The 25,542-nt window shown below is 43.8% G+C and overlaps 1 protein-coding gene across 1 annotated transcript in view; it reads right to left on the bottom strand.

Moving 5' to 3' along the window:
• Positions 1-8,655: 8,655 nt before the first annotated feature.
• Positions 8,656-25,542, bottom strand: part of LOC128703906 (ionotropic receptor 21a-like) — a 47,813-nt gene continuing 30,926 nt past the window's right edge. The window contains exons 8-11 of the mRNA XM_070087097.1: positions 24,649-24,786; positions 24,039-24,225; positions 21,699-21,932; positions 8,656-8,742 (exon numbers count right to left, since the gene is read on the bottom strand). Coding sequence (XP_069943198.1) covers positions 8,656-8,742; positions 21,699-21,932; positions 24,039-24,225; positions 24,649-24,786 — 646 coding nt within the window. The remainder of the gene's footprint in view (positions 8,743-21,698; positions 21,933-24,038; positions 24,226-24,648; positions 24,787-25,542) is intronic.

Genomic DNA, 25,542 nt, shown 5'->3' on the forward strand with positions numbered 1-25,542 from the left:
CCAGAACCATGACAGTGGAACACAGTGAACCAGTTCTTCACACACCAGAACCATGACAGTGGAACACAGTGAACCAGTTCTTCACACACAAGAACCATGACAGTGTAACACAGTGAACCAGTTCTTCACACACCAGAACCATGACAGTGGAACATAGTGAACCAGCTCTTCACACACCAGAACCATGACAGTGGAACATAGTGAACCAGTTCTTCACACACCAGAACCATGACAGTGTAACATAGTGAACCAGCTCTTCACACACCAGAACCATGACAGTGGAACACAGTGAACCAGTTCTTCACACACCAGAACCATGACAGTGGAACATAGTGAACCAGTTCTTCACACACCAGAACCATGACAGTGGAACACAGTGAACCAGTTCTTCACACACCAGAACCATGACAGTGGAACATAGTGAACCAGTTCTTCACACACCAGAACCATGACAGTGGAACATAGTGAACCAGTTCTTCACACACCAGAACCATGACAGTGGAACACAGTGAACCAGTTCTTCACACACCAGAACCATGACAGTGGAACACAGTGAACCAGTTCTTCACACACCAGAACCATGACAGTGGAACACAGTGAACCAGTTCTTCACACACCAGAACCATGACAGTGGAACACAGTGAACCAGTTCTTCACACACCAGAACCATGACAGTGGAACATAGTGAACCAGTTCTTCACACACCAGAACCATGACAGTGGAACATAGTGACAGTGGAACACAGTGAACCAGTTCTTCACACACCAGAACCATGACAGTGGAACACAGTGAACCAGTTCTTCACACACCAGAACCATGACAGTGGAACACAGTGAACCAGTTCTTCACACACCAGAACCATGACAGTGGAACATAGTGAACCAGTTCTTCACACACCAGAACCATGACAGTGGAACATAGTGAACCAGTTCTTCACACACCAGAACCATGACAGTGGAACATAGTGAACCAGTTCTTCACACACCAGAACCATGACAGTGGAACACAGTGAACCAGTTCTTCACACACCAGAACCATGACAGTGGAACATAGTGAACCAGTTCTTCACACACCAGAACCATGACAGTGTTCTTCACACACCAGAACCATGACACAGTGAACCAGTTCTTCACACACATAGTGAACCAGTTCTTCACACACAAGAACCTTAACATTGGAACAGTGAACCATGACAGTGGAACACAGTGAACCAGTTCTTCACACACCAGGACCATGACGGTGGAACATAGTGAACCAGTTCTTCACACACCAGGACCATGACAGTGGAACACAGTGAACCAGTTCTTCACACACCAGAACCATGACAGTGGAACACAGTGAACCAGTTCTTCACACACCAGAACCATGACAGTGGAACACAGTGAACCAGTTCTTCACACACCAGGACCATGACAGTGGAACATAGTGAACCAGTTCTTCACACACCAGGACCATGACAGTGGAACACAGTGAACCAGTTCTTCACACACCAGTTCTTCACACACCAGGACCATGACAGTGGAACATAGTGAACCAGTTCTTCACACACCAGGACCATGACAGTGGAACATAGTGAACCAGTTCTTCACACACCAGGACCATGACAGTGGAACATAGTGAACCAGTTCTTCACACACCAGAACCATGACAGTGGAACATAGTGAACCAGTTCTTCACACACCAGGACCATGACAGTGGAACATAGTGAACCAGTTCTTCACACACCAGAACCATGACAGTGGAACATAGTGAACCAGTTCTTCACACACAAGAACCTTAACATTGGAACATAGTGAACCAGTTCTTCACACACCAGGACCATGACAGTGGAACATAGTGAACCAGTTCTTCACACACCAGAACCATGACAGTGGAACATAGTGAACCAGTTCTTCACACAAGAACCTTAACATTGGAACATAGTGAACCAGTTCTTCACACACCAGGACCATGACAGTGGAACATAGTGAACCAGTTCTTCACACAAGAACCTTAACATTGGAACATAGTGAACCAGTTCTTCACACACCAGGACCATGACAGTGGAACACAGTGAACCAGTTCTTCACACACCAGAACCATGACAGTGGAACATAGTGAACCAGTTCTTCACACACAAGAACCTTAACATTGGAACATAGTGAACCAGTTCTTCACACACAAGAACCTTAACATTGGAACATAGTGAACCAGTTCTTCACACACAAGAACCTTAACATTGGAACATAGTGAACCAGTTCTTCACACACCAGGACCATGACAGTGGAACACAGTGAACCAGTTCTTCACACAACAGAACCATGACAGTGGAACACAGCGAGCCAGTTCTTCACACACCAGAACCATGACAGTGGAACACAGTGAACCAGTTCTTCACACACCAGAACCATGACAGTGAAACATAGTGAACCAATTCTTCACACACCAGAACCATGACAGTGGAACATAGTGAACCAGTTCTTCACACACCAGAACCATGACAGTGGAACACAGTGAACCAGTTCTTCACATACAAGAACCTTGTGTGTGGAACACAGTGAACCAGTTCTTCACACACCAGAACCTTGACAGTGGAACACAGTGAACCAGTTCTTCACACACAAGAACCTTGTGTGTGGAACACAGTGAACCAGTTATTCACACACCAGGACCATGACAGTGGAACATAGTGAACCAGTTATTCACGCACCAGGACCATGCCAGTGGAACACAGTAACCTAGTTCTTCACACACCAGGACCATGACAGTGGAACACAGTGATCCAGTTCTTCACACACCAGAACCAAACTTACAGCAGCCCACAGTACTGCCAACAACGAGGAAACCATAAGTATATACACACCAAGTGTGAATATGAAATATATTTGTATGGGTGTCGAGTATAGACAGGCTGCCGCCTTCAACCTTCATTCTACCAGTATAAGAGTACTGCATCACTTTAAGAGACTTGAGCATAATGCCACTTAAATAATTAATATCGAACTAATCATGGGTTAAAGTAAACAACTCTTAAACAGGCATATACTCTAAGAGCAATGAATTAAACTGTAACTGTTATCCTGTACACACTTCCTCAGGGACACTGCTCAGGGAGATTAATATTATTACTAAGGGAGACTGAATTTAAAGGAAATAAGACAATGAGTTTTAGACAAACTGAGATATCACTCACAGAATTATTAAAATCAGTGAACAATTCCAATTTTAAATCAGTGTAATGAGCCTCACCCACCCACAGGGCTACTAACTCCAAAGACTCTTCACGACAACTTTCTAAAACCAGGTCCCAAGACCACAGCTCGATAAGTCTTCCTCCCATTTCGGCTGCCCATCGAATCTCTCATTACTCTGCATTCCTTGGCCTAATAAAGACCAGCTTACTCTTCCCCTACATACGATTGTTTCGCGAGAAAACTAGCCATATAGTGTTATAAGGATGAGATTGCCGTGTCAGTACTACCGAGACAAAGCAAGAAATTGGAGATAGTCTTTAAACCTAACACAAAAGCCATATTACAAGATGCTACAGTACCAGAGGTACTAGAAATATCCATACTAAACACAAACATCCGAAATGTTAAATCCTCCTTCTTTACTTACAGTCAGGGTTTAGAAAGGTAAAAAATAGGAAAGCTAACTATTATGAGAGCTCCTCATAGAAGCAATATTTGGAGCGTTCACAGAAACACTTACAAGAAATGTTTTGAAAACCAAGATAAGGATGCAGCACAACAATATTGATGGATGTGGGAGAGTAACTAAGACATAGGGAGGAGTAAGACTATGTGAGATGTATTTTCCTGTACAGAACTGTTGAAAAGCATTTAAACTTCAAGGACTGTCTCCAAGTACTGGGAATGTACTTTATGGTGTTAAAGGGAGAGAGAGAGAGAGAGAGATCAGATTCCTGAAAGATACTGGAAGACGTGGTTCCAACTTCTACACTCCCAGAACAACGTAGTGGCATGAGACATAAGGAAATGTAAAATAGACCTATCAGATTAGTATTACGGGCAAGATAACGTAATTCTGTGTCAACAAAAGTGCTCAGTGGCTAGTCAACTTACTAACAGTTGTAATTAGAAATTTTCACGGAAAAATGTACAGAAGTTCTCAAGAGGAAACTGGATCACATACTCCAACAAGTGTCACATGAAGATGGCTGTAATGGACATGTGCGTCAGGCGGCCTCCAACAGCAACAGCCTGGTTAAATAGGAAAACAAAAGAAAAGCCTGGCCACAGGCCTAGGTTACGAGAGTAGGAAAGCCTTCGCAACCGGTCACAGATATGTTTTATTCATATATATTTATAATATTCTTTAACGAAAAGTTTTGCTGCTGATGCTGTTGTCTTCAGTCGGCGAGAGAGTCAGCGGAGAGGTGCTGTCTGTCTCCATGCACTTTAGAGAGGAGCTGTAAATCAGACGAGGAATGCCAGGGTTCACGACACGCTAAGCCGACAGTTGCTGTAATGAAACTTGAGCAGTGTGGTTGAGGCGACATCTGGCCTGCCCTGGGTGACAAAACATTGAGCTGTGTGGGGGTCACTGCCACCTTTCCTTCACACTCACAGCATCTTCATTCCTCAGCGGTCACCAGCAATGCACACAGGACGTGCCTACATACGTAGTACGTGACCGTAATATATATATATAGGACGTGCTTACGTATGTATAACATTCCGACACATGGAAGACATTCGAACATAGCAAGTTAACTGAGAGCAACTATCCAGGAAGACACTACTGTCTGGTTAATATGACTACTCAAAAGAAACGTTTTAAAAGGGTTGCACTCTTGCAGGACTCTCTGACACATTCGACATCTTCCAACGTATGCAGCAGGTTCCATTATATACATGACCATCCACCATTTGCACGACGTTTCAACATGCCAACATTCTACCGTACACGTGCGAATCGGGAATCCGTTAAACGTTTTGCACTCTGGCTGGCTTGATGGTTTCTCTATTGCTGACTCACAAAATATTTATGACAGCATATAAATGTCACAATGTTCTACTTAACATTCAGAATACACTTTGTTTTCTATCTATCCATAGTTCTTATGCCTGAACCGATTCGAACCGAAGAACATTGATTTGAAACAGCGCCAGGGAGGTGAATGTCTCCGGATCCATTAACATTTAATAGATTTTGCCCAGAGGGGCTGGTTTTATGGGGGCAGGGCCACTCATCCTGTGGGTGAACACTTCGCCATAAAAAAAATTACATTGCAACCCAGATAGTTCACACACCATTAGCTCCATCCATGGTTGTGTACATGTACTGGTATTATTACCTGTACAATAAATAGTCTTTGTATCCACAGGTATCTCTTCGTAAATGTTACCTTGTTCATAGTCCAACTGCGCGTTAAGACGTAAAAACCATTTGCTTCCACTCACTCCCATCTAACACGCTCACATACACCTGCTGGGTGTCCAAGACCCTCGAATACAATACCTCCTTTACCCCCTTCCCTCCAACCTTCTCAGGCTAAAGCCCATCAAATATGAGCTTAAATATGGCTTGTGGCTTGAATTTGATTCTGGTTTTAACCTGACTTGTGGCTTTAACCTGTATGTGGCTTTAACCTGACTTATGGCTTTAACCTGTATGTGGCTTTAACCTGACTTGTGGTTTTAACCTGATACCTTCAAAACGTAACCATTAACAGCAAACAAATTCCACCATCACCAAGAAAAGCAACAACAACAACACATACAACAAGTCGTCTTCTCGTCATGGTTCAGTTGTCATCAAATGTTGCGGAAACACGACCATTAACACGTGATGAAGTGTTGTGTGAATGTTACTGTTCTTATCGTTGCTGCTGCTGCTGCTGCTGCTGCTGCTGCTGCTGCTGCTGCTGCTGCTGCTGCTACTGCTGCTGCTACTACTACTACTACTACTACTACTACTACTACTACTACTACTACTACTACTACTACTACTACTACTACTACTACTACTACTACTGCTTCTGCTGCTGCTGCTGCTGCTGCTGCTGCTACTACTACTACTACTACTACTACTACTACTACTACTACTACTACTACTACTACTACTACTACTACTACTATTGCTTCTGCTGCTCCTTCTGCTACAGCTGCTGATGCTGCTATTGCTTTTGCTATTAACTACTACTACTGTTGCTGCTGCTACTACTACTACTACTACTGTTTCTTCTGCTGTTGCTACAGCTACTGCTGCTGCTATTGCCGCTGCTAACTACTACTGCTGCTGCTGCTGCTGCTGCTGCTGCTGCTGCTGCTGCTGCTGCTGCTGCTGCTGCTGCTGCTGCTGCTGCTGCTGCTGCTGCTGCTGCTGCTGCTGCTGCTCCTACTGATGCTTTGCTGCTGCTGCTGCTGCTGCTGCTGCTTCTGCTGCTCCTGCTGCTACAGTTGCTGCTGCTGCTGCTGCTTCTGCTGCTCCTGCTGCTACAGTTGCTGCTGCTGCTGCTGCTGCTGCTGCTGCTGCTGCTTCTGCTGCTCCTGCTGCTACAGTTGCTGCTGCTGCTGCTGCTGCTGCTGCTGCTGCTGCTTCTGCTGCTCCTGCTGCTACAGTTGCTGCTGCTGCATTTGTTGGTATTATATACCATTATCATATTCACACTGTCAGACACTGCAACACGACGGTAAACAGTATCTGGTATAGAGGACATCTTTGACAACTTTATTGTCTGACTACTAATTAAAGTGAGAAAGGCTGGATTTGAGAGAGACCTACCCAGAGCCGGATTAAGATTTTGTAGGTCCCTGGGCTCCAGGTACTGTGAGGTCCCTGGGCTCCAGGTACTGTGAGGTCCCTGGGCTCCAAGTACTGTGAGGTCCCTGGGCTCCAAGTACTGTGAGGTCCCTGGGTTCCAGGTACTGTGAGGCCCCTGGGCTCCAGGTACTGTGAGGCCCCTGGGCTCCAGGTACTGTGAGGTCCCTGGGCTCCAGGTACTGTGAGATCCCTGAGCTCCAGGTACTGTGAGGTTCCTGGGCTCCAGATGCTGTGAGATCCCTGGGCTACAGGTACTGTGAGGTCCCTGAACTGCAACCCTTGGAGGCTCTCCAGCTGGCGGAGGCCCCTGGACTGCTGCCCCTGGAGGACCTCCATCTGACGGAGGCCCCTGGGCTGCTGCCCCTGGAGGACCTCCATCTGGCGAAGGCCCCTGGACTGCTGCCCCTGGAGGACCTCCATCTGACAGAGGCCCCTGGACTGCTGCCCCTAGAGGACCTCCATCTGACGGAGGCCCCTGGGCTGCTGCCCCTGGAGGACCTCCATCTGACGGAGGCCCCTGGGTTGCTGCCCCTGGAGGACCTCCATCTGACGGAAGCCCCTGGACTGCTGCCCCTGGAGGACCTCCATCTGACGGAGGCCCCTGGGCTGCTGCCCCTGGAGGACCTCCATCTGACGGAGGCCCCTGGGCTGCTGCCCCTGGAGGACCTCCATCTGGCGAAGGCCCCTGGACTGCTGCCCCTGGAGGACCTCCATCTGACGGAGGCCCCTGGGCTGCTGCCCCTGGAGGACCTCCATCTGACGGAGGCCCCTGGGCTGCTGCCCCTGGAGGACCTCCATCTGACGGAGGCCCCTGGGTTGCTGCCCCTGGAGGACCTCCATCTGACGGAGGCCCCTGGACTGCTGCCCCTGGAGGACCTCCATCTGACGGAGGCCCCTGGGCTGCTGTCCCTGGAGGACCTCCATCTGACGGAGGCCCCTGGGCTGCTGTCCCTGGAGGACCTCCATCTGGCGGAGACCCCTGGGCTGCTGCCCCTGGAGGACCTCCATCTGACGGAGGCCCCTGGGCTGCTGCCCCTGGAGGACCTCCATCTGACGGAGGCCCCTGGGCTGCTGTCCCTGGAGGACCTCCATCTGACGGAGGCCCCTGGACTGCTGCCCCTGGAGGACCTCCATCTGACGGAGGCCCCTGGGCTGCTGTCCCTGGAGGACCTCCATCTGGCGGAGGCCCCTGGGCTGCTGCCCCTGGAGGACCTCCATCTGACGGAGGCCCCTGGGCTGCTGCCCCTGGAGGACCTCCATCTGACGGAGGCCCCTGGGCTGCTGTCCCTGGAGGACCTCCATCTGACGGAGGCCCCTGGACTGCTGCCCCTGGAGGACCTCCATCTGGCGGAGGCCCCTGGGCTGCTGCCCCTGGAGGACCTCCATCTGACGGAGGCCCCTGGGCTGCTGCCCCTGGAGGACCTCCATCTGACGGAGGCCCCTGGGCTGCTGCCCCTGGAGGACCTCCATCTGACGGAAGCCCCTGGACTGCTGCCCCTGGAGGACCTCCATCTGACGGAGGCCCCTGGGCTGCTGTCCCTGGAGGACCTCCATCTGGCGGAGGCCCCTGGACTGCTGCCCCTGGAGGACCTCCATCTGACGGAGGCCCCTGGGCTGCTGCCCCTGGAGGACCTCCATCTGGCGGAGGCCCCTGGACTGCTGCCCCTGGAGGACCTCCATCTGACGGAGGCCCCTGGGCTGCTGTCCCTGGAGGACCTCCATCTGGCGGAGGCCCCTGGGCTGCAGCACCTAAACCCTAATACGACCCTGGACCTACCCAGTATTTTTGCTACGTTGATTATATTTTTACTTCTACTAGTGAGGACCGCCTCTTCTGTCGTCTTCAAGATTTTCTGCGCTTCAATTTTGATACTATGTAAGTCTTCATTCTGATGCTTCAACTTCATATTGTTCTAGACTATGGACGTGAACTGTTCTCCAGGCTGAGGGACTGACCACCTCAAAACTACTCTGTCGAGAATGATGAACTGATTACGTTATCTTTACATCTCCACTGCTTCTTTTGCCTCCTCTGTATTCGACGGAAGAAGTCTATTGTGTAGGCGACACATTTCGGAATAAAGATTCCTATCATATGTCTTATTAAACGATCCGTATTGCAAACCATTATCATATTCACGCTGGTAATGTGTTTAACTACTTGAATATATATATATATATATATATATATATATATATATATATATATATATATATATATATATATATATATATATAAATATATATATATATATATATATATATATATATATATATATAAATAAATATATATATATATATAAATAAATATATAAATAAATATATATATATAAGATAAGATAAGATAAGATTTCGTTCGGATTTTTAACCCCGGAGGGTTAGCCACCCAGGATAACCCAAGAAAGTCAGTGCGTCATCGAGGACTGTCTAACTTATTTCCATTGGGGTCCTTAATCTTGTCCCCCAGGATGCGACCCACACCAGTCGACTAACACCCAGGTACCTATTTGCTGCTAGGTGAACAGGACAACAGGTGTAAAGAAACGTGTCGAAATGTTTCCACCCACCGGGAATATATATATATATATATATATATATATATATATATATATATATATATATATATATATATATATATATATATATATACATATATATATATACATATATATACATATATATATACATATATATATACATATACATATATATATACATATATATATACATATACATATATATATATATACATATATATATACATATACATATATATATATATACATATAGGTGAAGGTTTATAAACTAAAAGAGGAGGCAGTTAGGGTAAGATATAAACAGCTATTGGAGGATAGATGGGCTAGTGAGAGCATAGATAATGGGGTCGAGGAGGTATGGGGTAGGTTTAAAAATGTAGTGTTAGAGTGTTCAGCAGAAGTTTGTGGTTACAGGAAAGTGGGTGCGGGAGGGAAGAGGAGCGATTGGTGGAATGATGATGTGAAGAGAGTAGTAAGGGAGAAAAAGTTAGCATATGAGAAGTTTTTACAAAGTAGAAGTGATGCAAGGAGGGAAGAGTATATGGAGAAAAAGAGAGAGGTTAAGAGAGTGGTGAAACAATGTAAAAAGAGAGCAAATGAGAGAGTGGGTGAGATGTTATCAACAAATTTTGTTGAAAATAAGAAAAAGTTTTGGAGTGAGATTAACAAGTTAAGAAAGCCTAGAGAACAAACGGATTTGTCAGTTAAAAATAGGAGAGGAGAGTTATTAAATGGAGAGTTAGAGGTATTGGGAAGATGGAGGGAATATTTTGAGGAATTGTTAAATGTTGATGAAGATAGGGAAGCTGTGATTTCGTGTATAGGGCAAGGAGGAACAACATCTTGTAGGAGTGAGGAAGAGCCAGTTGTGAGTGTGGGGGAAGTTCGTGAGGCAGTAGGTAAAATGAAAGGGGGTAAGGCAGCCGGGATTGATGGGATAAAGATAGAAATGTTAAAAGCAGGTGGGGATATAGTTTTGGAGTGGTTGGTGCAATTATTTAATAAATGTATGGAAGAGGGTAAGGTACCTAGGGATTGGCAGAGAGCATGCATAGTTCCTTTGTATAAAGGCAAAGGGGATAAAAGAAAGTGCAAAAATTATAGGGGGATAAGTCTGTTGAGTATACCTGGCAAAGTGTATGGTAGAGTTATTATTGAAAGAATTAAGAGTAAGACGGAGAATAGGATAGCAGATGAACAAGGAGGCTTTAGGAAAGGTAGGGGGTGTGTGGACCAGGTGTTTACAGTGAAACATAAGTGAACAGTATTTAGATAAGGCTAAAGAGGTCTTTGTGGCATTTATGGATTTGGAAAAGGCGTATGACAGGGTGGATAGGGGGGCAATGTGGCAGATGTTGCAGGTGTATCTTGTAGGAGGTAGGTTACTGAAAGCAGTGAAGAGTTTTTACGAGAATAGTGAGGCTCAAGTTAGAGTATGTAGGAAAGAGGGAAATTATTTCCCAGTAAAAGTAGGCCTTAGACAAGGATGTGTGATGTCACCGTGGTTGTTTAATATATTTATAGATGGGGTTGTAAGAGAAGTAAATGCGAGGGTCTTGGCAAGAGGCGTGGAGTTAAAAGATAAAGAATCACACATAAAATGGGAGTTGTCACAGTTGCTCTTTGCTGATGACACTGTGCTCTTGGGAGATTCTGAAGAGAAGCTGCAGAGATTGGTGAATGAATTTGGTAGGGTGTGCAAAAGAAGAAAATTGAAAGTGAATACAGGAAAGAGTAAGGTTATGAGGATAACAAAAAGATTAGGTGATGAAAGATTGGATATCAGATTGGAGGGAGAGAGTATGGAGGAGGTGAATGTATTCAGATATTTGGGAGTGGACGTGTCAGCGGATGGGTCTATGAAAGATGAGGTGAATCATAGAATTGATGAGGGGAAAAGGGTGAGTGGTGCACTTAGGAGTCTGTGGAGACAAAGAACTTTGTCCTTGGAGGCAAAGAGGGGAATGTATGAGAGTATAGTTTTACCAACGCTCTTATATGGGTGTGAAGCATGGGTGATGAATGTTGCAGCGAGGAGAAGGCTGGAGGCAGTGGAGATGTCATGTCTGAGAGCAATGTGTGGTGTGAATATAATGCAGAGAATTCGTAGTTTGGAAGTTAGGAGGAGGTGCGGGATTACCAAAACTGTTGTCCAGAGGGCTGAGGAAGGGTTGTTGAGGTGGTTCGGACATGTGGAGAGTATGGAGCGAAACAGAATAACTTCAAGAGTGTATCAGTCTGTAGTGGAAGGAAGGCGGGGTAGGGGTCGGCCTAGGAAAGGTTGGAGGGAGGGGGTAAAGGAGGTTTTATGTGCGAGGGGCTTGGACTTCCAGCAGGCATGCGTGAGCGTGTTTGATAGGAGTGAATGGAGACAAATGGTTTTTAATACTTGACGTGCTGTTGGAGTGTGAGCAAAGTAACATTTATGAAGGGGTTCAGGGAAACCGGCAGGCCGGACTTGAGTCCTGGAGATGGGAAGTACAGTGCCTGCACTCTGAAGGAGGGGTGTTAATGTTGCAGTTTAAAAACTGTAGTGTAAAGCACCCTTCTGGCAAGACAGTGATGCAGTGAATGATGGTGAAAGTTTTTCTTTTTCGGGCCACGCTACCTTGGTGGGAATCGGCCAGTGTGATAATAGAATAATAAAATAATATATATATATATATATATATATATATATATATATATATATATATATATATATATATATATATATATATATATATATAGATATATATATAGATGTTTTCCTTGAGGTACGTTTATTCTCTTCTCTGAGGATGTGGGTCCCCAGTCCAGTTCTAGAGCCGGGGACTCGAGCCTGTGTCCTTTTGACCCGCCTCGTGGTGAGCGAAGGTCGCATGACACTAACCTACAGGACCACTCAGTCCTACAAAAACAGGAATAAATAAAGGGAATGTAAATAGCGTGCTAAAAATATCTAACATAGGACTCACAGCAATGGCTTGGAGTTGGAAAAATTCAGATTCAGGAAGTATATAGGAAAGCACTGGCTTGGTAATAGAGTCGTGGATGAGTGGAACAAACTCCCAAGTATCGTCATAGAAGCCAAGACCTTGTGTAGTTTTAAAAATAGCTTAGATAAATACATGAGTGGGTGTGGGTGGGAGTGAGTTGAACCTGACTAGCTTGTGCTACTAAGTCACATGCCGTGCTCCTTGCTTAAGTGAATGTAACGTGACCTAACTAGATTAGGGCATTGGCTTAAGGTGGTAGGAGACTTGGACCTGCCTAGCATGGGCCAGTAGGCCTGTTGCAGTGTTCCTTCTTTCTTATGTTCTTATGCCAGTTTGTCCCAGGAATTTGGTCCCCGTTACCGTATGTAAGTGATGGAAATTTAAAGCGGATTGGATGAGGCGTTCTCGGGTTATGAACGAAATAAAATCGAAAAGTTAGAGATAAGAAAAATATTCAGAATCTCATAAAGGTCTCACTTCCGGGATACATACATACTAATAATAATAATAATAATAATAATAATAATAATAATAATAATAATAATAATAATAATAATAATAATAATAATGAAACAAGTAAAATAATAATTCTGTTTTAACTCCTGTTCGACTTACTTGATAATCACTGCGGTCATCTGCAAGTTAAAATGGTCTCAGACCAGCAGCCTAAGCTCTGTTGCTACGTTTCTTCACTCCCTTCCCCCAGGGAAGCCCTGGGGGAAGAAATACTCTCTTAGGGGAAGAAGGAGACGAAGTCCTTTAAATTATTTAATTTAGGTGTGTGAAAGATATTTGGCTTTCATGAGGCCACATGTAGGTGAGTACCATACAGGATGCATACACCGTCAGTGTATATACGGCAAGAAATTAATCCATTCTTTAGGTATTAAAGTATTCTTGAGTGGTGGTGAACAGGTGACGTGCGGTCTTAATGACCCTTGTGTAGTTGATAAGAACATAAGAACATAAGAAAGGAGGAACACTGCAGGAGGCGTGTTGGCCCATACTAGGCAGGTCCTTTACAATTCATCCCACTAACAAAACATTTGCCCAACCCAATTTTCAATGCCACCCAAGAAATAAGCTCTGATGTGAAAGTCCCACTCAAATCCAACCCCTCCCACTCATGTACTTATCCAACCTAAATCTGAAACTACCCAAAGTCCCAGCCTCAATAACCCAACTAGGTAGACTGTTCCACTCATCAACTACCCTATTTCCAAACCAATACTTTCCTATGTCCTTTCTAAATCTAAACTTATCTAATTTAAATCTATTACTGCGGGTTCCCTCTTGGAGAGACATCCTCAAGACCTTATTAATATCCCCTTTATTAATACCTATCTTCCACTTATACACTTCGATCAGGTCTCCCCTCATTCTTCGTCTAACAAGTGAATGTAACTTAAGAGTCTTCAATCTTTCTTCATAAGGAAGATTTCTAATGCTATGTATTAATTTAGTCATCCTACGCTGAATGTTTTCTAACGAATTTATGTCCATTCTGTAATATGGAGACCAGAACTGAGCTGCATAATCTAGGTGAGGCCTTACTAATGATGTATAAAGCTGCAGTATGACCTCTGGACTTCTGTTGCTTACACTTCTTGATATAAATCCCAGTAATCTATTTGCCTTATTACGTACGCTTAGGCATTGCTGTCTTGGTTTAAGGTTGCTGCTCACCATAACCCCCAAGTCCTTTTCGCAACCTGTTTGGCTAAGTTCTACATCATTTAACTTGTAAAGTAAAAGGACACAAGTGCAACTAATGTGACATTTATTGTGGCAACGTTTCGCTCTCCAGGAGCTTTATAAAGCTCCTGGAGAGCGAAACGTTGCCACAATAAATGTCACATTAGTTGCACTTGTGTCCTTTTACTTTACATATTGTCGGTAATTCTACCAACTTTATTACAATCATTTAACTTATAAATACTAGGGTTATGGGCACTCCCAAGCTTCAGAACCTTGCATTTATCTACATTGAACTGCATCTGCCACTTTTCTGACCAAGAACAGAGTTTGTTTAAATCCTCCTGAAGTTCCATAACATCTACGTTTGAATCAATTATCCTACCTATCTTTGTGTCATTGGCGAATTTGCTCATATCACTAGTAATTCCCTCATCAAGATCATTGATATATATTATAAACAACAACGGGCCCAAGACTGATCCCTGTGGAACGCCACTTGTTACAGATCCCCACTCGGATTTAACCCCATTTATGGACACTCTGCTTCCTGTCAGTGAGCCATGACTCGATCCACGAGAGCACTTTTCCCCTAATGCCATGAGCTGCCACTTTCTTTAACAGTCTATGGTGCGGAACTCTATCAAAAGCCTTACTAAAATCTAAGTAAATAATATCAAATTCTTTATCGTGGTCAACAGCCTCAAAAGCTTTACTGAAGAAAGTTAATAAATTAGTTAGACAAGACCGGCCTCTTGTGAATCCATGCTGAGTATCATTAATAAAGCTATGCTTATCGAGATGGCTTCTTATAATCTCAGCTATAATTGACTCTAGTAATTTGCCTACAATTGAGGTCAGGCTTGTTGGGCGGAAATTTGACGGTAACCACTTGTCCCCTGTTTTAAAAATAGGAATTACATTAGCCATCTTCGACATATCAGACACTACACCTGTTTGAAAAGATAAATTAAAAATATTAGTTAATGGTTCACAGAGTTCCATTTTGCATTCCTTAAGAACCCTTGAAAAAACCTCATCAGGACCCGGCGACTTATTTTGCTTCAGTCTGTATATCTGCTTCACAACCATTTCACTAGTGACTGTGATGTTACATAATTTATCTTCTTCTAGCCCACTATAAAAATTAATTACTGGAATGTTGTTAGTGTCTTCCTGTGTAAAAACCGAGAGAAAATAATTATTTAAAATCGAGCACATTTCATTCTCTTTGTCAGTAAAGTGCCCATAGTTATTTTTAAGGGGACCTATCTTATCTCTAACTTTTGTTCGATAGACCTGGAAAAAACTTTTTGGGTTAGTTTTAGAATCCCTAGCAACTTTAATTTCATAGTCCCTTTTAGCTTTTCTTATCCCCTTTTTAATGTCCCTCTTAATGTCAATATACTGATTCATAAGATGACCCTCACCTCTTTTGATACGCCTATAAATTCCTTTCTTTTGCCCTAGTAGATATTTCAGCCTATTATTCATCCATTTTGGGTGATTTCTATTTGATCTAATTTCTTTATACGGGATAAACGTTCTTTGAGCAGCATGTATAGTGTTCAGAAAACTGTCATATTGATAGCTCTCTTCGTTACCCCAGTCAACAGATGATAAGTGTTCTCTAAGCCCATCGTAATCTGCTAAGCGAAAATCTGGGACTGTTACTGAGTTATCGCTACTATCGTACTTCCATTCAATGTTAAATGTAATTGATTTGTGGTCGCTAGCACCCAGTTCCTCTGAAATTTCTAAATTATTAAAAAAGGATTCATTGTTTGCCAGAACTAAGTCAAGCAGGTTATTTCCCCTTGTAGGTTCTGTCACAAACTGCTTCAAAAAACAATCCTGAACTACTTCTAAGAAGTCGTATGATTCTAAATTCCCAGTCAAGAAATTCCAATCAATATGACTAAAGTTAAAGTCTCCTAGAATTACTACATTATCGTGCCTTGTGGCCTTAACAATTTCCTCCCATAGCAGTCTCCCTTGGTCCCTATCTAAGTTTGGGGGACGGTATATCACTCCTAAAATCAGTTTTTCATGCCCCTCTGAAAATTCTATCCAAACAGACTCTGTATGTGTTACTTCAGACTTAATACCCGTTTTTATGCAACAGTTCAAGCGATCTCGGACATACAATGCCACCCCACCCCCCTTCCCGATACTTTTTTCTTCTTGGAACAATTTAAAACCCTGAATGTGACATTCCGCAGGCATGTCCCGACTTTTTGAATTAAACCACGTCTCAGTTAAGGCAAATACATCAATGTTACCTGCACTAGCAACTAATCTCAACTCGTCCATCTTATTCCTAGCACTACGGCAATTAGCATAATAAACAATGAAAGACTCTCCTTTCTCTTTACCCTTCCTGCTCATTTCTGTTTTTCTGCTAAACCTGTTTCTGTCCTTATCACCCAGTGTCACTGGCTTTTCAATATCTACCTCGTTCTGCTTATTACTAGTTCCCCTAGAACTCATAATATTACTACACTGGGTCTTCACTGTTTTCCTGCCAAAACCCATACCACTAACTATTCCTAGTTTAAATTCCTAACAGCTCCCTCCACTGCAGTTGCCAGTGCCCCCACCCCAGACCTAGATAAGTGAACCCCATCCCTGACATACATGTCATTTCTGCCATAGAAGAGGTCCCAGTTGTCAATGAATGTTACCGCATTTCCCTTACAGTATTTGTCCAGCCAGCAGTTGACACCAATTGCCATTCATTTCCAACTCCTCTCCTTGGCAAAATACCACATATGACAGGGCTCCCACCCTTCCTCCTAATTACTTCTATTGCTGACCTATACCTGCTAATCAGGTCTTCACTCCTACGTCTGCCAACATCGTTGCCTCCAGCACTGAGACAGATAATAGGATTGCTCCCATTATCTCTCATGATGTTATCCAGATGGCTAACAATATCCTCCATCCCAGCCCCAGGAAAGCAAACCCTCTGTCTCCTACTCCTGTCCTTCAAGCAGAACGCCCTATCCATATACCTAACTTGGCTATCCCCAACAACAACAATATTCTTACCTTCCTTGGTGTCGTTCGTCGTGACATTCCCAGTAGTCGACTCACATTCATCGGGTAGCACTGAGATTGTATTAGATGTTTCCACAACAGTTTTCACGGCAGTCTCTTTCTTCTTCATCGTTTCTACCTTTCCATTCGTCTTCTTGATCGTCAACTTCGTTCCCTGCTGCCCAGCCACTGACCAGTTTCCCTTCTTGACCTGAGGACTCAAAACAGGAGGACTACTACGAATCTTCTTGTTTTCCTCGGTCAGTCGCCGAATCTCCATCTTCGCCATCCTCAATTCTTCCTTAAGCTGTTGGTAAAGTTGCTCGATGGAGGGCATCTTGCTTCAATCCGTAGAGAGCGCACAAACAGGTCTTCACAGAGCTAAGTACACGTCACCAATTACGAGCTTCATCATTCTTACTAACACTGGTCTTAAGTCAGACGAGCGGTAAACACTTCTGAGAGTAGGTTTTCACCAAGTCTTGTTTAGAGCGAAACAGTGATGAAGACTAACTGCTATGTGTGTTTAGCATTTATAGTTTGTCCGCTATTTGTGTTCGCTGTGTGTTTGTCTGCTAATGTCGTTCACTCTGTGTGTTTGTCTGTTACTTGTTCACTGTGTGCGATTATCTGCAACTTGTCGTTCACTTTGTGTGTTCGTCGGCTACTTGCCGTTCACTACGTGTATTCATTACTGTTTTAAAGGGAAGGGGGAGGAGCCCTGAGGAAGGGGTAGTTGCGTTCTCAACTTGTTATGGATGTATGGGAAACCTTTGCTAGTGAGGGTGATGGAGCAGGTCCCCAGGAGAGCCATGCCCCACCCCAGTGCCGCCTTAGATCACACGCGGCACCCCAGCGACTCTTAACATGTTTCTTTCTTCTCTCTCAAGTGTGATGGATGGTTAATGAGTCTTGTTGTGTTTTTGTTGCGCTCTCAGCCTCCAGGGAAGCCCAGAGATGTCATCTTAATGGCAGTGAGACTGTTACAAATGGCAGAGGATACTGGAGGCTGGTACTCGCTACTTAGCTGAGAAATCCGGATTCACTGGAAGCGTTCGTATAGTGGATAATCTGTATACTCCAAGCATGACGAACCAAAAAAACAGTGCCAAGCTGGGTCTTTGGTCGTCCCGGTGCTGTGAGACGAACGTTCGCGTGGTTCTGTCACAGCCCCTTCAAGAGGATGCGAAGTACCTTGATGCCGGTAAGGGGCTCTTGATCTAAGCAACTGAAGGAACTCTCACTTTCCTTAGATCAAACCTCATTACCTCTCATACATCAGACGCTGTGTTAACACTACGGGTTTAGCGCTTCTCCAGGAATATTATAAAAATAGTTATGTTCTTTTTTTTTTGTCAGGTCGTGTGTTGTGGCCTCAAGTCTGCCAGGGAGGCTGGTCAACATTCTTGAGTGGCAACCTGAGTAGTGTCGACGATCCTCCACAAGACCCACGATAAACTCTCAAGACATTTTATCAGGAAGAAGGTTGAATACTGAGGAAGCCATTTTACGTCTTGCTCAGCGCCTGGGTGCCCTGCTGAGAGAGTCATCTTACGTCTTGCTCAGCGCCTGGGTGCCCTGCTGAGAGAGTCATCTTACGTCTTGCTCAGCATCTGGGTGCCCTGCTGAGAGAGTCATCTTACGTCTTGCTCAGCACCTGGGTGCCCTGGTGAGAGAGTCATCTTACGTCTTGATCAGCATCTGGGTGCCCTGCTGAGAGAGTCATCTTACGTCTAGTTCAGCACCAGGATGCCCTACTCATGATTGCTCACAACTAATATCATCTTCCCTCAACAAGCATCATTTTCCCTCAACCATCATCATTTTCCACTCAACTATCACCATCTTCACTCATCCAGCATCATCTTCACTCAACCATACAGGATATATATAAAGAAATACTTCACTTTGAGAAGATAAATACATTTATAAAAAAAAAAAAGGCGCAGAATACCGTGACTGGAACGATACACAAATGACCCGCACATAGAAGAGAGGAGCTTACGACGACGTTTCGGTCCGACTTGGACCATTTACAAAGTCACACTAATGAGAAGGAGAGCAGGATGGGTATATATAGGCAGGAGGTGGTAGTAGTAGCAGTAATAGTAGTAGTGGAGGTGGAAGGAAGTAGTAGTGAGGAGGTGGTAAGAGTAGGAGAGGCCAGTTAAATACTAAGAAAGAGGAGCACTGCAAGGGAGCTGGTGCCCACAGAGGGTAAGAGCAAGAACACCGAGGGGGGGGGGAAACAAATAAGTAAAAAAGGAACAAATACACAGACCAGAAGAAAGACAACCCAAAGGAGAAAAAGGAAAAAGGAAAGGGGAAGAGGGAGAAGAAGAAAAAAGGAGGAATCAGGTTAGGTCACGAGTGTTCTGAAGTTTGGAGTATTTTACAGTGTAGTGGGAGAGGAAGGCATCTACAGAGACGAAGCCAGGACTAAGATTCATACAAGGAAAGTTGTGTATTAGGGAGGATTCAACCAGATGGTGACTGTTAAAGTTGGAAGTAGGGAAGACAGTTTTAGCAGAAGACCAGTCAATAGGATGGCTGTGATCTCTGACGTGACAGAAAAGAGCATTGTTAGTGTCGGCAAGCCTAACACTATTTTTGTGCTCCCTAAGTCTGTCAGAAAGAGATCGACCAGTTTCTCCTAAGTACTGAAGAGGACAGGAGGAGCAAGAAATAGAGTAGACACCAAAAACATCTGTAGAGGGAGGAGAGGTATGAACGAGATTAGTGCGAAGAGTGTTAGTCTGGCGGAAAGTAAGCTTGATGTCTAAGGAACGGAGAGAGTTGTTGAGATTAGAAAGACCGGAAATGTAGGGAAGGCAGAAGACAGAAGAGTTCCCAGGAGTAGAGAGTTTGGGAGAGAAGAAATTACGTTTAGCACGTGAGAGGGCAGAGTCTATGAAATGGGAAGGGTAGCCAAGACGGGAAAACGAATTATGAAGAGTGGAAATTTCTGACTGAAGGAACTGAGGATCACATATGCTGAGAGCACGGGAAAAGAGGGAGATAAGAACACTTTTCTTGACAGAGGAAGTGTGGACTCTAATTTCTTTTCCTTCCAAGGGAAATATTATTCTCAAACCTTCGGTGTGGCTATGGGCTCTCCTCTCTCTCCTGTCCTTGCTAAATTTACATGGAATACTTCGAGACTGTTCTTCTTCCTACCATCAATGTGCGACCTTCACTCTGGCTCCGCTAGGTTGATGACATCTTTGCTCTGTGGCCTCATGACTCTTGTCTCTTCCAGCCTTTTCTTGAAGCTCTTAATAATCTTGCCATTTTCATTAGTCTAATGCTGAATGGGAATCTAATTCCTTGCTTCCTTTTCTTGATGTCCATGTCCACCGGTCAGATACAGGTGGCATGTACATTCACTACTTTTCTTCCTTCCTTCTTATCAGTCGCCGTCTGGTTGAATCCTCCCTAATACACAACTTTCCTTGTATGAATCTTAGTCCTGGCTTCGTCTCTGTAGATGCCTTCCTCTCCCACTACATTGTAAAATGCTCCAAACTTGGGAACACTCGTGACTTAACCTGACTCCTCCTTTTTTCTTCTTATCCCTTTTCCCCTTTCCTTTTTAATTTTTCTCCTCTGGGTTGTCTTTCTTTTGCCCTGTGTATTTGTTCCTTCTTTATTTACTTATTTATTTGTTTTTCCTCCCCTCGGTGTTCTTGCTCTTACCCTCTGTGGGCACCAGCTCCCTTGCAGTGCTCCTCTTTCTTAGTATTTGACTGGCCTCTCCTACTCTTACAACCTCCCCACTACCAATTCCTTCCACCTCCACTACTACCATTACTACTACTACCACCTCCTGCCTATATACCCATCCTGCTCCCCTTCTCGTTAGTGTGACTTTGTAAATGGTCCAAAATCGGACCGAAACGTCGTCGTAAGCTCCTCTCTTCTATGTGCGGGTTATTTGTGTATAAATAAATATAACTGATTTGAAATAAAGTCTACGGTATTATCACGTAAGTTTTGATATGAAGTGAACATTCAAGTCCGTTATACACTGCCAGTGACTGTTATACACCACCAGTGACTGTTATACACCACCAGTGACTGTTATACACCGCCAGTGACTGTTATACACCGCCAGTGACCTGGGAATATACTGTGCCACTTGTACGTGTGTGTACGTGTATGAGTAGTTAATGGTAGTGAAGAAAGTCACTAGCAAGTGATAGTTTGGTCTATTACACTATAAGAACACAAGGAAATTCTCGCTCTTCTGATTTATTTCTACGCTCTTTCCAGTTCCGGATATCAGTCAATATGCCGATTAGATCCACCCTCCCTATACTCTCTCTGACTGTGTCAGGGAGAGTGTAGATATCCTCCTTCAACCTTACACAATGAGGGAGAGTGCAGGGGTCCTCTCACCAACACCTCACAGTGAGGGAGAGTGTAGGGGTTCTCTCACCAACACCTCACAGTGAGGGAGAGTGTAGGGGTCCTCTCACCAACACTTCACAGTGAGGGAGAGTGTAGGGGTCCTCTCACAAACACCTCACAGTGAGGGAGAGTGTAGGGGTCCTCTCACAAACACCTCACAGTGAGGGAGAGTGTAGGGGTCCTCTCACAAACACCTCACAGTGAGGAAAAGTGTAGGGGTCCTCTCACCAACACTTCACAGTGAGGGAGAGTGTAGAGGTCCTCTCACCAACACCTCAATCAGGAAGGAAGTACTGGCCAGGAGTAGGCCCAGTAGTAGCATCCAGAAAGAGCCTTGCATGTGGGTGAGACCGAGAGCCTGCAGACTGTCTTCAGAATCCATAATGTTGCTGTTCTCAAGCTGCTGCTGCTGTTGCTGTTGCTCCAGCTGCGCTTTCCTTTGACGGATCTCTTGCCAGGTGCCGCGTTGCATATCATCAGAAAATTTATTCTTCAGTCCACTCTGTTGGGAAAAAACAACAGTTATAAAATAATTTATTCAAACAGTTGTCCATGTACACTGGTGCACACAGTATTGTGTACACCAGTGTACACAGTACTGTGTGCACCAGTGCACACAGTATTGTAAGTTAACTTGCTAAGGCCTTTCGACTGAAGGCGAATCGTTCGGTTAAATAGTATAAAATACTGACATGATGAAAAAATAGACACAAATGCAGTATATTGCGATCCTTTATTGACGTTTTTTCGTTTCGTTGTGTGGGCGAAACGTAGTCAATAAAGGATCGCATTACATTGCATTTGTGTGTATTTTTCCCACCATGGACAGTTCATGTTACTGCTAACCATAGTACATCACACCGGGTAAACACAAATGTGTCTAAGTATAAATATACACTGAGCTTTCTATATTCATTATGTAAGTAGTTAAAGTATTCCTGACTGGTGTTGTATAGATGATATGCAACCTTAATGACCATCGTGCAGTTGACAGGCTTTGAACTTAATAAAGCAGCCAGAATCAACATCAGGAATATGCTAAACATTATGGGAACCAGTCGTGTTTCGGTAACTGCTTGATCCGAGGAAGGTATCCACGTATCGCACAGCCCCAGCCCACTGAACCTCAGTTCACACGGATGGAATAGTGCAGGATGTGGCATAAGTTGATAATGAAGGTTAATATTAGCTTCAAGGATTTAAGGGACTCAAACGAGTCATTTATAAGTTATCATTTGGAATCTTTTATCCAAATTTGTTCAATAAAAATGGTACATTTGGACACACAGACCAAATCTAATTCAGATCTTTTAGGCGGACCAAAGAGACCAATGGCTGGAAGCCACTCAGATGCTGCTTTGTCAGATAATCAGCTTGGAAGGATGAAGTTAATCAGATACAACACTCAAAAATTATGACATGAAAAGCAGCATTTAAATTTTTCCACTTTTTAAAAAACAAATGGGGAACCTTCACTGACTAAATCAATCCAAATTTTTTTTATAAGACTGACCAGCTTATAAGAATGTAAATAAGTTTTATATAAGCTTAGTGTTCATCACACATAAATTTTTAATAATGCTCTTGAGGGCACACAGATGTTTTAGGCACATGAAAAACACATTAAGTTGATTTAATCCAGGATTACCAATTAAAGTCAAACAATAACATTTCTTATTTCTTCAAATGTTTAACCAATTTGATTCAAGCTGACCAGAAGCATTTTCCAGTTATTGTGCAAAATCCAACAAAATTTGTGGCTACACAGCTTAAACCCGTGGAACGTTTTATCCACTTTCTACGATGCATCAGCCACTGAAGACTGATGCCTTTCACAATTGTTGTTTTTAATCAGAGGAAAAACCTAAACCCGTAAAGGTCATATAGCGCCTGCGGAATGGAAGACATATAAATTCTATGCAAGGAGAAGATAAGCCCAATTCCTTGGAGCAAGAGCCCCCTCGCAGAATCAAGGCTAAACGAAGCAGTAAATTAAAAATAATACTACACTATTTCAATATTAAAATGTTATAATGGTATCAACACACTACATTAAACATATTAATCTTTTACTAAGATACACCAGTGTTGAAATTTTGAAGGGTATCAGAGGAGGCTGTGTCCACCTGTAACACGGAAACAAGAATCTGGGAGCAGCGTATGTAACATTGTGCACAGTGCACCCAAGCATGTAAATACTCCCATGAATCTTGTCCAGGATACATTACACAAGCATTTAAAATTTTAAGACGATCGAATAAGGCGTTCCCAAGCAATAAACTAAAATTTGTGAGAAAGCAAACGAGAATGTTATTGATAATATTGCGAAATTAAGAAAAGTCTCACCTCGTTAAAAAAAAAAATAACCTGCGGATTTTTACTGTTTTTGTAGCATTAATTTCTCATTTACATTATATTTCTAATCCTCTATAATCCTGTAAGAAAAACATGCTGGATTTGATTTTTTATAAAAACGGGAATGTTCAATATTTCGGGTTTAGTTTTTCAGTTAAATTCCAGCTTATTAACTGGAAGTGACCTGGTCTAGTCCCTCTTAGCTTCATGAGCCCTATTATACTTATTATCATAGCCGTGTATGAAGCTTGACCTCAATGATCCGTAGGAGCCAATAGTCGAGTGAATGCTTGTAGGGAGCGTCGTGGGGAGTCATGTAGGCAGCGTAGTTAGGGATGACGTTCTCCTTGGCAACATAGATGGGTGTAGAGCCGTCAGGTCTAGTGAAGTACTCAGCGATGTAGAGCTCCATGTTGTAGCGCTCGTGGAAGAAAGCAACCCTGGGGGAGGAGGAGCAATATGCTATACTCTCAAAGAAGAATTACAGTAATTCTTATTAAACTATTGTATACAGTGCGATTTTTGTACATGCGATTTCAAAAGCACGCCCAAAATAGAACGGTGCGTGGAACGGCCTTTCCAGCACTAGCTTTTGAATTGTATATGAACTTTTTTCATCGCATTTACAAAAAAAAAATAACTATATAAAGGACCTTTACAAGAGATTTTTAATGTGTGTCTGTTTTAGTCTTAAGATGGAATGGTTGTAGCAGTCTTTATATGGTATAGTTGTAGCAGAGAGAGAGAGAGAGAGAGAGAGAGAGAGAGAGAGAGAGAGAGAGAGAGAGAGAGAGAGAGAGAGAGAGAGAACGAGAGAGACAGTATTCGCTGGTCCCAGACCCAGGAGTGAAGGCTCGGGTCACCTGGTCTTGGTGATGGCCTGTAGACCAGCTAGGACTGTCTCCACGACGTCAGCTCTGCTGCCCACACTCTGGTACGACTGCAGCTTCGACTCTTGAAAGTACTTCACGAACTGTGTGGCGTTCGAAGTGAACTTGCACCTGACGAAACGTATGCTTGATTGTTATTATTATTATTATGAATAGTAGAAGTAGTATGTATACATTATTTTATTTTTATTATTAACATATCGGCCGTTTCCCACCAAGGCAGGGTGGCCCGAAAAAGAAAAACTTTCATCATTCACTCCATCAGTCTTGCCAGAGGTGTGCTTCCACTACAGATATAAAACTGCAACATTAACACCCCTCCTTCAGCGTGCAGGCACTGTACTTCCCATCTCCAGGACTCGAGTCCGGCCTGCCGGTTTCCCTGAATCCCTTCATAAATATTACCTTGCTCACACTCTAACAGCACGTCAAATCCTAAAAACCGTTTGTTTCCATTCGCTCTTATCTAACACGCTCACGAATGTTTGCTGGAAGTCCAAGCCTCTCGCACACAAAACCACCTTTAGCCCCTCCCTCCAATCTTTCCTATGCCGGCCTCTACCCCGCCTTCCCTCCATTACAGATTTATACACTCTCGAAGTCATTCTATTTTGTTCCATGCTCTCTACATGTCCGAACCACCTCAACAACCCCTACTCAGCCCTCTGGATAATAGTTTTTGGTAATCCCGCACCTCATCCTAGTTCCAAACTACGAATTCTCTACATTATATTCACACCACACATTGCCTTCAGACACGACATCTCCACTGCCTCCAGCCTTCTCCTTGTTGCAACATTCATCACCCATGCTTCACACCCATATAAGAGCGTTGGTATAGCTATACTCTCATACATTCCCCTCAGC

Source organism: Cherax quadricarinatus, chromosome 20, assembly GCF_038502225.1.
Source record: "Cherax quadricarinatus isolate ZL_2023a chromosome 20, ASM3850222v1, whole genome shotgun sequence".
Classification (NCBI taxonomy): Eukaryota; Metazoa; Arthropoda; class Malacostraca; order Decapoda; family Parastacidae; genus Cherax; species Cherax quadricarinatus.